This window comes from Oncorhynchus keta, chromosome 29, assembly GCF_023373465.1.
Source record: "Oncorhynchus keta strain PuntledgeMale-10-30-2019 chromosome 29, Oket_V2, whole genome shotgun sequence".
NCBI classification, from domain to species: Eukaryota; Metazoa; Chordata; class Actinopteri; order Salmoniformes; family Salmonidae; genus Oncorhynchus; species Oncorhynchus keta.
In genome coordinates, this window is record NC_068449.1 from 40022485 (window position 1) to 40035656 (window position 13172).

The 13172-nt window shown below is 44.1% G+C and overlaps 1 protein-coding gene across 1 annotated transcript in view; it reads left to right on the top strand.

Moving 5' to 3' along the window:
- The window catches only part of LOC118362079 (transmembrane protein 121-like), a 75665-nt gene extending 65636 nt beyond the window's left edge, over positions 1–10029 (top strand). Inside the window, exons 2-4 of the mRNA XM_035742284.2 lie at positions 3597–4643; positions 7155–7325; positions 7642–10029. Of these exons, the coding sequence (XP_035598177.1) occupies positions 4530–4643; positions 7155–7325; positions 7642–8325 (969 nt within the window). The 5' untranslated portion in view covers positions 3597–4529 and the 3' untranslated portion in view covers positions 8326–10029. The remainder of the gene's footprint in view (positions 1–3596; positions 4644–7154; positions 7326–7641) is intronic.
- Positions 10030–13172: the final 3143 nt, after the last annotated feature.

Here is a 13172-nt window from a genome sequence, read left to right on the forward strand (position 1 = left end):
AAGACCACCAAAAATTCTGACATTTTAATTCCAAATTACAACAAAAGGGGGCGGTGTTGCAATCTACTGCAAAGATAGCCTGCAGAGTTCTGTCCTACTAACCAGGTCTGTACCCAAACAATTTGAACTTCTACTTTTAAAAATCCACCTCTCTAAAAACAAGTCTCTCACCGTTGCCGCCTGCTATAGACCACCCTCTGCCCCCAGCTGTGCTCTGGACACCATATGTGAACTGATTGCCCCCATCTATCTTCAGAGCTCGTGCTGCTAGGCAACCTAAATTGGAACATTCTTAACACCCCAGCCATCCTACAATCTAAACTTGATGCCCTCAATCTCACTCAAATTATCAATGAACCTACCAGGTACCCCCCCAAAGCCTTAAACACGGGCACCCTCATAGATATCATCCTAACCAACTTCCCCTCTAAATACACCTCTGCTGTCTTCAACCAAGATCTCAGCAATCACTGCCTCATTGCCTGCATCCGTAATGGGTCAGCGGTCAAACGACCTCCACTCATCACTGTAAAACGCTCCCTGAAACACTTCAGCGAGCAGGCCTTTCTAATCGACCTGGCCGGGGTATCCTGGAAGGATATTGATCTCATCCCGTCAGTAGAGGATGCCTGGATATTTTTTTTAAATGCCTTCCTAACCATCTTAAATAAACATGCCCCATTCAAGAAATTTAGAACCAGGAACAGATATAGCTCATGGTTCTCCCCAGACCTGACTGCCCTTAACCAACACAAAAACATCCTATGGCGTTCTGCATTAGCATCGAACAGCCCCCGTGATATGCAGCTGTTCAGGGAAGCTAGAAACCGTTATACACAGGCAGTTAGAAAAGCCAAGGCTAGGTTTTTCAAGCAGAAATTTGCTTCCTGCAATACTAACTCAAAAAAGTTCTGGGACACTGTAAAGTCCATGGAGAATAAGAACACCTCCTCCCAGCTGCCCACTGCACTGAAGATAGGAAACACTGTCACCACTGATAAATCACCATAATTGAGAATTTCAATAAGCATTTTTCTACGGCTGGCCATGCTTTCCACCTGGCTACTCCTACCCCGGTCAACAACACTGCACCCCCAACAGCAACTCGCCCAAGCCTTCCCCATTTCTCCTTCTCCCAAATCCATTCAGCTGATGTTCTGAAAGAGCTGAAAAATCTGGACCCCTACAAATCAGCCGGGCTAGACAATCTGGACCCTTTCTTTCTAAAATGATCTGCCAAAATTGTTGCCACCCCTATTACTAGCCTGTTCAACCTCTCTTTCGTGTCGTCTGAGATTCCCAAAGATTGGAAAGCAGCTGTGGTCATCCCCCTCTTCAAAGGGGGGGACACTCTTGACCCAAACTGCTACAGACCTATATCTATCCTACCATGCCTTTCTAAGGTCTTCGAAAGCCAAGTCAACAAACAGATTACCGACCATTTCGAATCTCACCATACCTTCTCTGCTATGCAATCTGGTTTCAGAGCTGGTCATGGGTGCACCTCAGCCACGCTCAAGGTCCTAAACGATATCTTAACCGCCATCGATAAGAAACATTACTGTGCAGCCGTATTCATTGATCTGGCCAAGGCTTTCGACTCTGTCAACCACCACATCCTCATCGGCAGACTCGACAGCCTTGGTTTCTCAAATGATTGCCTCGCCTGGTTCACCAACTACTTCTCTGATAGAGTTCAGTGTGTCAAATCGGAGGGTCTGCTGTCCGGACCTCTGGCAGTCTCTATGGGGGTGCCACAGGGTTCAATTCTTGGACCGACTCTCTTCTCTGTATACATCAATGAGGTCGCTCTTGCTGCTGGTGAGTCCCTGATCCACCTCTACGCAGACGACACCATTCTGTATACTTCCGGCCCTTCTTTGGACACTGTGTTAACAACCCTCCAGGCAAGCTTCAATGCCATACAACTCTCCTTCCGTGGCCTCCAATTGCTCTTAAATACAAGTAAAACTAAATGCATGCTCTTCAACCGATCGCTACCTGCACCTACCCGCCTGTCCAACATCACTACTCTGGACGGCTCTGACTTAGAATACGTGGACAACTACAAATACTTAGGTGTCTGGTTAGACTGTAAACTCTCCTTCCAGACCCATATCAAATATCTCCAATCCAAAGTTACATCTAGAATTGGCTTCCTATTTCGCAACAAAGCATCCTTCACTCATGCTGCCAAACATACCCTTGTAAAACTGACCATCCTACCAATCCTCGACTTTGGCGATGTCATTTACAAAATAGCCTCCAATACCCTACTCAACAAATTGGATGCAGTCTATCACAGTGCAATCCGTTTTGTCACTAAAGCCCCATATACTACCCACCATTGCGACCTGTACGCTTTCGTTGGCTGGCCCTCGCTTCATACTCGTCGCCAAACCCACTGGCTCCATGTCATCTACAAGACCCTGCTAGGTAAAGTCCCCCCTTATCTCAGCTCGCTGGTCACCATAGCATCTCCCACCTGTAGCACACGCTCCAGCAGGTATATCTCTCTAGTCACCCCCAAAACCAATTCTTTCTTTGGCCGCCTCTCCTTCCAGTTCTCTGCTGCCAATGACTGGAACGAACTACAAAAATCTCTGAAACTGGAAACACTTATCTCCCTCACTAGCTTTAAGCACCAACTGTCAGAGCATCTTACAGATTACTGCACCTGTACATAGCCCACCTATAATTTAGCCCAAACAACTACCTCTTTCCCAACTGTATTTAATTTATTTATTTATTTTGCTCCTTTGCACCCCATAATTTTTATTTCTACTTTGCACATTCTTCCATTGCAAAACTACCATTCCAGTGTTTTACTTGCTATATTGTATTTATTTTGCCACCATGGCCTTTTTTGCCTTTACCTCCCTTCTCACCTAATTTGCTCACATTGTATATAGACTTGTTTATACTGTATTATTGACTGTATGTTTGTTTTACTCCATGTGTAACTCTGTGTCGTTGTATCTGTCGAACTGCTTTGCTTTATCTTGGCCAGGTCGCAATTGTAAATGAGAACTTGTTCTCAACTTGCCTACCTGGTTAAATAAAGGTGAAAAAAAAAAAAGTTGAAAAATCTTTCCAACACTCTCCTGGCCTCCATAATCAACAAACCTCGTGAAAATAGCATGATCTGAGGAACCCATATTTCCAGGGAAAACATCATACAATACCTGTACAGTTTTCCCTGGTGTGTCAATGTGTCCATATAGCAGAGGCTGAGGCTCTCGCGTTTGTTGAATTTTAACTTTGAGATTTTTATATTTTATTCACATTTTTATGATTAACCACGTGACAATGATTTTGAGAAACTAAAATTTTATTATTGAAATTAAACTGTTCCACGAAAAAAAAATGAAAATCATAACTGGCACACAGATCGGTAGAAATGTAGAATAAATTGTACACTTCCCCAAACTTGAAACTCACAAGTTCTGTGAAAAAAATAAAATGCCCATCCAACTGATTAGTTCTGGCACCAGCCCTGCCAATACATAGCATCAGCAATCCAGGGTTTATATACATAATTGGCTACAACACAGTTTGTGCTAAGCTAAACCCTTTTTCTCTTCTCTCTTCCGCAGACTGAGAGAGGAGAAACAATTCCTCTGGCGTATCACAGGAACTACACATCACTCTCAGAGGTCCGTCTCATCAACAGTGGGTGGAACTCCATCCTCTCCTCATTGGTAGAACCACTTTAGAAGACCTTTCCCTGATACCTTTGGAAAATTGAAGCAAGCACTCACATTATCTTCAGCAAATGTACTGTTGTTGTTGTTGTACTATGCTAGTCCATGCTGCTAAAATATGCTGACTCACATGATCAGTTGACACAAATGACGTGGTCCTTCCATGAGGATTCGGCCACTACAAAGTCTGCAACTGAAGATATATGGTTTTGTCATTTTCCTATGGAGCAATAAACCCCAACTGCTATATTACTGAGCGGATTCCAGGGTTATGGAGCCTCAGAGGTGTGTTGTGAGTCCTTGATCACAGCAGTAGCACATTAGACTCAATGGAACTGCGCTGAGAGAGTGGATGCACCAGTCTGTATGGCTTAAACAGACCATAATATATCAATGCAATTCTCCTAACCTGGATTCGTTCCATTGCCCTCCTGGTCCTAAGAGTGTTGTCTTTCTCAAACGGATCGATGGGGGACCCATTGCGTCATACTAAGGAGTGGGAGTGCATTTTCTCAATAATGTAAAAAAAAAAATGGAATGTATTTGTTACCCTAATAGGGATTGATCAGGTACACTTGACATTTTCCCCTAAAATAACTCAATAAGAAAACTGTAAAGTAGGACTACAAGTGCAGTTGGACTACAAGTGCAATATAACTACAAGAGCACTAGGACTACAAGCGTAATAGGATTACAAAAAAAGTGTAATAGGACTACAACAGGTCCATTGTACCTGATGCAATAGGACAACAAATGCAGTAGAACATCACTTTTTTTGTAGGACTACAACAGGAAGTTCAGTTCAGCAGAACTACATTGCCCACCATGGTGTTGCCGCAGCCAGACAAACGCCACGTGTGCCTGACCACCATGGTGATCATGACCAGCATGGCCTTCATGGACGCCTATCTGGTAGAGCAGAACCAGGGGCCCAGGAAGGTAAGAGGCCATTTAGTTTTTATCCTTTTTAAATCTGTTGGGTCCGTGCCCCTGCTCAGACGCTTTTATTGCACAGTCGAAGTTGCCCCTCCCTCGCATGCTTGCCTCACCTGGGACAACTTTAGAGATTCCTGTTTTTCTCCAGTCAAAGTACTACAATAGCTACACGGCTGTTGACAACCAAAGCAGCCATGACTGCAGTTGTTTAACATAGAAGTCAACCTATTTCCTGTAGCCTCAAAATTATTCAATTTTTTGTTTCATGTGATAAAGTTTATTTTCGATTTCTACTTCAAATGGAGCAGACTTTATTAGTAATATTAAATCATTTGAAATAATGTCAATCAAATAAGTTGACTCACCCACATAAGCGTTAACCTGGGTGCACATGTATCAACTTTGTGCTAATAGCTATGGCTAATGGCTTCTATCTGAGCGCGTGATAATTGTCTACAATTCACACCTCCCATATAGATGGCAATAATTAGCACAACTCCGCCAGGCACCTCTTTCCCTCCAACCATTTTGTTGTTCTTTGAGCAGAATTGCTCCATGATTTTTTGGAACAACTGGGACACTTCTTTCGGCTATGAACCCAGTGTGAACTGGCAGGAATTAGCCCATTGGTTGTTGCGTCGCTTCGCCTGAGCAGGGGAACACAACTACTGGGCGCGTTCCTCTTCCCAGGCTTTTCTGACACTTGCCAGATCTTACAACGCCTGGAGAGGTCCAGTATTTTACTTATAAGCTAAACACATCATATGTTATAGCAATCTGTCAGTCGATGACGTAGCACCTAAAGTAACATATCATACTAAATGGAGTGGCACGGATTTAGTAAATATAACATGTTTGGTTGATCAGCCTGGTCTCAGAGCAAAACATGTTATATTTACTAAATCCGTGCCACTCCATTTAGTATGATATGTTACTTTACGTTGGGTTGCATTACATTTGCTTATGTAAATCCTGAACACTCAAATTAAGATCATAGGTTACGTTTGGTATGACAGTAGGTTACTTAAGGCAAAAACGAAAGGAGGGTGGTTGATCGGGGTGGTTGGGTAGATGTATAATGCAAAAGTCTAGAGACGCAAAGGTTGCATGTTTGAATCTCATCACAGACAACATTAGCAACTTTGCAATTACTTACTACTTTTTAGCTACTTTGCAACTAATTACCATGTTAGCTAACGCTTCCCCTAACTCTAACCCTAACCTTAACCCTAACTTTAACCCATAACCTAACATAGCATATCATACTAAAGCACTCAATCGTAATAAATCATACTAAGCAGTCAAACATAATATATCATACTAAATAAAAGAGTTGAACGTAATATGTCATACTAAAGCAGTTGAATGTAGCATATCATACTAAACAGTCGATAACGATACAGGGTCGAGGCCCAGATGCAGTCATGGGAGGCAGATGGTTTGAGTCTCTAAAATGTATTATAAACAAGGGGCAGGCAAGAGACAGGTCGTGGACAGGCAAAATATCATAAACCAGGTCAGAGTCCAGGAGGTACAAAGTGGCAGGCAGGCTTGAGGTCAAGGCAGGCTGAATGGTCAGGCAGGCAGGCTCAGTGTCAGGTCAGAACCGGGAGGACTAGAAAAACAGAGATATGGAAAAAGCAAGAGCACGGAAAAACACGCTGGTTGACTTGAAAAACAAGATGAGCCGGCAACAGACAAACAGATAAAACAGGTATAAATACACAGGGGATGACGAGGAAGATGAGAAACACATTTAGGGGGTAGAGACAAGCACAAAGACCAACGGATCAGGGTGTGACAGTCGAACGTAGCATATCATACTAAAGCAGTCGAACATGGCTAAAGGAGTTGAACGTAGCATATCATACCAAAGCAGTCAAACGTAATATATCATACTAAAGCAGTCAAACGTAATATATCATACTAAAGCAGTCAAACGTAATATATCATACTAAAGCAGTCAAACGTAATATATCATACTAAAGCAGTCAAACGTAATATATCATACTAAAGCAGTCAAACGTAATATATCATACTAAAGCAGTCAAACGTAATATATCATACTAAAGCAGTCAAACGTAATATATCATACTAAAACGTTCAAGACGTAGGATACTATACGTCCTACAATTCGTATTATATTGTGAGACTGCTATTACATTGGTAGGCCAGTGTAATGTAACCTAACGTAAATGAACAAACCATGGCACGGGTTTCAGTAAAATGTGTGTTTGACTAGGTTGGGATGATGCATGCAGTGTCTGAGCAGGGGAATGCTCACTATTAAGTCCAACAGTAGCTGCACCAATCACAGACTGTAGCTTTGAATTACACTTAAAAAAAACATTGTTTTTTTACTTAGTGATTTTACTGTTTTGTACATCCTTTGTGGTTTGACATCTCTTTCCTTGTCTCTCAATTTTATTTCCTTTAATGTATTGTTTAACTGTAACAACTGTGTTACAATTTTAAATGCGCGTTGCGTAAATAAAGTATTGTATGTATTTGTAGATCGGAGTGTGCATCATCGTGCTGGTGGGAGACATCTGTTTCCTCATCGTGCTGCGCTACGTGGCAGTGTGGGTCGGGGCTGAGGTGAAGACCGCCAAACGCGGCTACGCCATGATACTCTGGTTCCTCTACATCTTCGTCCTGGAGATCAAGCTCTACTTCGTCTTCCAGGTAGGTAACCTAGACGTTAGACCGGTAGGCCAGAAACCAGAGGGTTGCCGGTTTGAATCCTAGCACCGACTATGGAAAATCTGGTGGGGAGCGGGCCGGTAACCAGAGGGTTGCTGGCATCAGTATCCCATATACAGTACCATCTCCTTCCATTGCTCCCTTGAGCAGGATATTTAACCCCTAAGCTGCTCCAGAGACGCTGTACTGTGGCTAACCCTGGTGTATCTATGTCTTGTCAGGGGGGGGATACTCACAGAGATATTTGAAAAATACACGTTTCAATGTGTGACAATAAAGTATATCTTATATCTTATAGAACTACAAGGCGGACAGGAAAAGCCTGGAGACGGTGGCCCGGAAGGCTCTAACCTTACTCCTCTCCGTGTGCGTCCCGGGGCTATACTTGGTCCTGGTGGCTCTGGACAGCATGGAATACGTGAGGACCTTCAGGAAAAAGGAGGACATGCGGGGGAAGCTGTTCTGGGTGGCCCTGGACCTGCTGGATGTTCTGGACATCCAGGCCAACCTGTGGGAGCCCCAACGGACCGGCCTGCCCATCTGGGCCGAGGGACTGATGTTTTTCTACTGCTACATCCTGCTCCTAACCCTGCCCTGCGTCTCCCTCTCTGAGATCAGTGTCCAGGGGGAGCACGTCTCGCCCCAGAAGATGATGCTGTACCCTGTTCTTAGTCTAGTTACTATAAACATAGTCACCATCTTGATCCGCGGGGTTAACATGGTGCTGTTCCAGGATAGTAGGGTGTCTACCATCTTTATAGGGAAGAATGTGGTGGCTATAGCCACAAAAGCCTGTACGTTCCTGGAATATAAGAGGCAGGTGAAGGAGTTCCCTCCACGGGACCCTAGCATGGCAGGTATAGCCCTGGAGCTGCATCAAGGGAACTCTGTGGGTCATAGCCACGGGCACAACCAGACCCTGCCCAATGCCACCACTAGCCTCTCTGACGAACCATCACCGACCGAGGTCATAGACACATGACCCTCGCCCATGGATAGTTAGATGCTTTTCACACTATAATGTCGACCGGATCCATATTGTGACGGCTCTGATATTTACCTTTTACATTGTGCTTACCAGCACGGGTTCAGCAACTACCATCGCAGTACAGCTTGGCTTAGCTTGGCTCAGTAGTGTGAAAAGGGTGGTAAGTGTCTGACCCTGAGCTCAGCTAGACTGGACTAGACTTCTCAGAGCTCAGCTAGACTGGACTAGACTTCTCAGAGCTCAGCTAGACTGGACTAGACTTCTCAGAGCTCAGCTAGACTGGACTAGACTTCTCAGAGCTCAGCTAGACTGGACTAGACTTCTCAGAGCTCAGCTAGACTGGACTAGACATCTCAGAGCTCAGTATGACCTCAACCAAGACTGTTCCGGTCCTACGGAGTGGCAGAAAGAAACGACACGTTTCACTGAGACCACTCCAGCTCAGGAAAACGGCCCAGCGCCTTGCCAGCCAGCCTCCCAGATGAACTGATGAGATCATTCTGATGAAGACTGATGTGTTTGTCTATTCTATGATGTGTGTTTCTATACTTCTCTATGGTGGACTAACAGACAGACGGACACATAGAGTTGACCTCAGAGACAAAAACCCAACCCAGCTCAGCAGATATGAGCTCATAGTCTACCTGTTAACCATACCTGGGTTCAAATACTATTTGAAACCATGTCAACTACTTTATCTGGACTTGATTGAGCTTGCCTGACACAATGGAACGGATGGAATAGTAGCAAGAGTGAAAACCACACTCGCCTGGCACTCCAGGCAGACTAGAGCAAAAACCTAAAAGTGTATTTTTAAATTCAAGTAGTATTTGAAGCTGTAAACGCTGTCTTTTTTGACTCTTTGGAGTTTTTGTATTTCCAAGGCAATGTTTTTACGTGATGGTGTACCGCTGTAATTCTCGTTGTCATTTTAAAGATATCTATCTATATACATATAGCCACTGTCATTGAAGTGGTATTCATTTGAGGATTCCTGTCCTCTGCGAGAGAATTGCAGAGCAAGAATTGGTAGAGGGGAAACAAAGAGGCAGAGGGAAGGTATGTGGGGTTGGAGGAGGAAGCAAGAGAGAGATGGAGGGAAGGTGAGCGTGGGAGGAAAATGGTTGTGGAGATGGGCAGTGTGTGTGTGTGTGTGTGTGTGTGTGTGTGTGTGTGTGTGTGTGTGTGTGTGTGTGTGTGTGTGTGTGTGTGTGTGTGTGTGTGTGTGTGTGTGTGTGTGTGTGTGTGTGTGTGTGTGTGTGTGTGTGTGTGTGTGTGTGTGGGAGGATGGAAAGGGGTGGAGAGATGGAGGTGTAAGCCTCTCAGAAGGGGATGTCCCTGGTACTGTGTGGATTTTGAAGTATGAGACCAGACCATATGCACAGTGTCCATATTAGGACAGCCTTAGAGTCACAAGACGTTAGTGTCAGACACCAGGGCCTGTATGTGTCAAGCGTCTCAGAGGAGGAGTGCTGATCTAGGAGAAGGGTTTGCCTTGTAAACCATAATTAATAAGAGGCGGAACCTGATCCTAGTTCAGAACTCCGACTCTGAGATACTTTGTGAATATGGGCCCTGACTATATTAACTCCTTGTGACTCAGAGGCTGTAATAACAGGTGATTTACAGACCTGTCTGCTTCACTGAGCTCAGCAATATCTGTCGATGGAAGAATAAAGAAGGTTCACAGGACCTATAGTTTCTCAATGTGTCTGAGTCTGTGTGCCTATTCAGCGGTATACTTGTGTGTACTGTGTGTGTGTGTGTGTGTGTGTGTTGGCGTGCATGCTGCGTGTTTTGTTTGTGTGTAATACACACATCATATAAACCATACCTAAAAGAGTACCATGAGAAAAGATATCCTATACTATTCGTATGCTCTCTCTTCCACGGGAAACATGCATCATCTGTTGCATGAAACATGAAAGGCCGAGCTCACAAACAACACGCTCACAATACCAAATATGTGTTTAGCCGAGAGATACAGCGCACGCAGTGTTTACTTGTCATTCTGATCAAGGAAAACAGGATATTTCCAGTGGCTTGGCCCTGGTATTACTGTGCATCTGCTATCTGTGATGGATGACAACATAGCAACACGCAATATCACCAGTCTGCATGACTGACGAGCTCTAAATCTGAATTTTACGGGGACCACTAATCTCACTCTGCCCCTGCCTGTGGTATTAACGTCTATAGTATAGACACATGCATTTACCCACTGGCTCCCATACTTTTCACTACACCATATGTGTAGGCTATAGGACCCAGGTTATACAGTACCATGCCCAATAAGATTCTCAACTCTTAATACTTAGTACAGTAAATTACTCTTTGGCTGCTGTGGCCCAGGAGTATGAAATGGACAACCAGCGCCCGCTATACAGTAGAGAGAGAACAGATGACTGCAACAAGAGAGGACATAGAAGAAACGATAGAGAAGCAGCATCAGTGGAGGAGAATCAGTGGGATGCAGAAAGCAATTTAGCGTCTGCTGATTGGGTGGGTCTGCCAGGTAGCGCCGCTGGATCCGGTGATAAATAATAGTCTCTGTGAGCCTGTGTCTGCTCATCCATCACATCACGGCAGAGCACAGGCCGGGTCTCTGGGTCACTTGCTGATTCTGATACTGTGGCCACTTCCCCCTGGACAATGAGGAGGCAATACAGGAGGTCCGAGTGTATCGTTTTAAAGTAAAAGCCCTGCACACACATAAACGTACACACATGCACACACTCAGACACACATACACTACATGACCAGAAGACCATTTTTCCTCCTCCACCAAACTTTACAGTTGGCACTATGCATTGGGGCAGGTAGTGTTCTCCTGACATATGCCAAGTCCAGATTAGACCGTCGGACTGCTAGATGGTGAAGTGTGATTCATCACTCCAGAGAATGCGTTTCCACTGCTCCAGAGTCCAATGGTGGCGAGCTTTACGCCACTCCAGCCAATGCTTGGCATTGCACATTTTGATCTTAGGCTTGTGTGTGGCTGCTTGGCCATAGGCCTACTACTTCATGGCTGAGCTGTTGTTGCTCCTAGACTTTTCCACTCACAATAACAGCACTTACAGTTGATCTGAGAAGCTCTAGCAGGGCAGAAATTGACCAACTGACTTGTTGGAAAGGTGGCATAGCATGCCACGTTGAAGTAACTGAGCTCTTTAGTTGGGCCATTCTACTGCCAATGTTTGTTTATGGAGATTGCATGGCGGTGTGCTCTATTTTATACACCTGTCAGCAACAGATGTGGCTGAAATAGCCAAATCCACAAAATTGAAAGGCTGTCCACATACTTTTGAATATATAGTGTACAAACAAACCCACATACACATGTACACACATTGACATACATGGCTCATCATCGTTGAATGATATCTCTCTTCTCATTATAGCTTACCTAAGTCACACGTCTGCCTCTATTGTCAGGAGCACATGTAAAACATGATTATAAACATTATGGGGTGAGAGAGAGAAAGGTAGAGAAAGAGAGTGAGAGAGGAAGAAAGAGAGAGACCAGCTGAGAGAAAGCGGGGGGAGTGAGAGAAAGAGAAAGAGGCCAGCTGAGAGAGAGGATGAGAGAGAGTCAGCCATAAAGTATAACACAGATAGAAAGAAGAGAGAGAGACAAAGCCCGGCCAAGGAACAGATATATATATATATATATATATAGAGAGAGAGAGAGAGAGAGAGAGAGAGAGAGAGAGACAGATAGAGAGAAAGACACAGACAGACAGATAGATAGACAGAGGGAGAGAGAGAGAGCGATGGAGAGAGAGAAAGACAGACAGACAGAGAGAGAGAGAGAGAGAGAGACAGAGACAAAAGAGTGAAAAGATTAACTAATAAATCACAGGTCTGTCACATCATCAAATTAATGGCCCACTCGCCGTAAGTAATGGGGTCAGGCTGGTGTATTTAGCTGTGGCCCCATTTATTTTCTCAGCCATAAGTTTATTCAAATATTCAATTTTAAACACATCATAACTCAGGGTGTTGGGGGAATTGATCATCATCTGCAGTCCAAGGTCTTGGCTAAGGGTCTGTGCCCCCGAAGACACACACACACACACACACACACGTACACATGTACATATACACACCACCACCTTCCTTCATCACCCTGCAGATTTGACTACCTCTCCTTTGAAGTCTGTCTCTTTCTCTCCGCCGGTGTGAATGATGCCATCACTATACTGTTTATCAGGTTTTGGGGGTGAAATCCATTTCAATTCAGGCCGAGATTCAATTTGAGGCGCTTTGTCGAGCGCTGTCGGGCAATGCGCTTTTTAAAGGCAATATATCCCCGCATGAGTGGAGATCCCGTTCACGATACACGCTGCAGATGTCGGCTCAATCGGAAAGTACCTTCAAATGAAACACCCTGCAACCCAAATGAATCCATTCAAGAAGTAAACAGAAATGACAATTGTTTTTCAATTTACCCTACCTCTGCTGTACATGATACCTTCCACCAGAGGGCATCAGTTTGTGGCGTAAGATAAAAAAAACTATAAAATGACTGTTTGACAAAAATAAACTAGAACACAAACATAGAGGAACGACAACCATATTAATACAAGACACGATCACTTATTTGCTTTATTTCACACTCATTAATATTAACAATGTATAAAGAGTCCTATGGTAGACCCTCAGCTGTACAACAGCACCTCCCAACAGCGCCATCTTAGTGGAAATATCTTAATGTACTTACTACGTCAATCAATAATTCAACTGGATCAAAACAATCATATAAACATAGGCATGTAAATCCTGTGTCAAATTATGCTCCATATTCAGAGTTCATTCTTCATCAAACGTCACACAAAAGG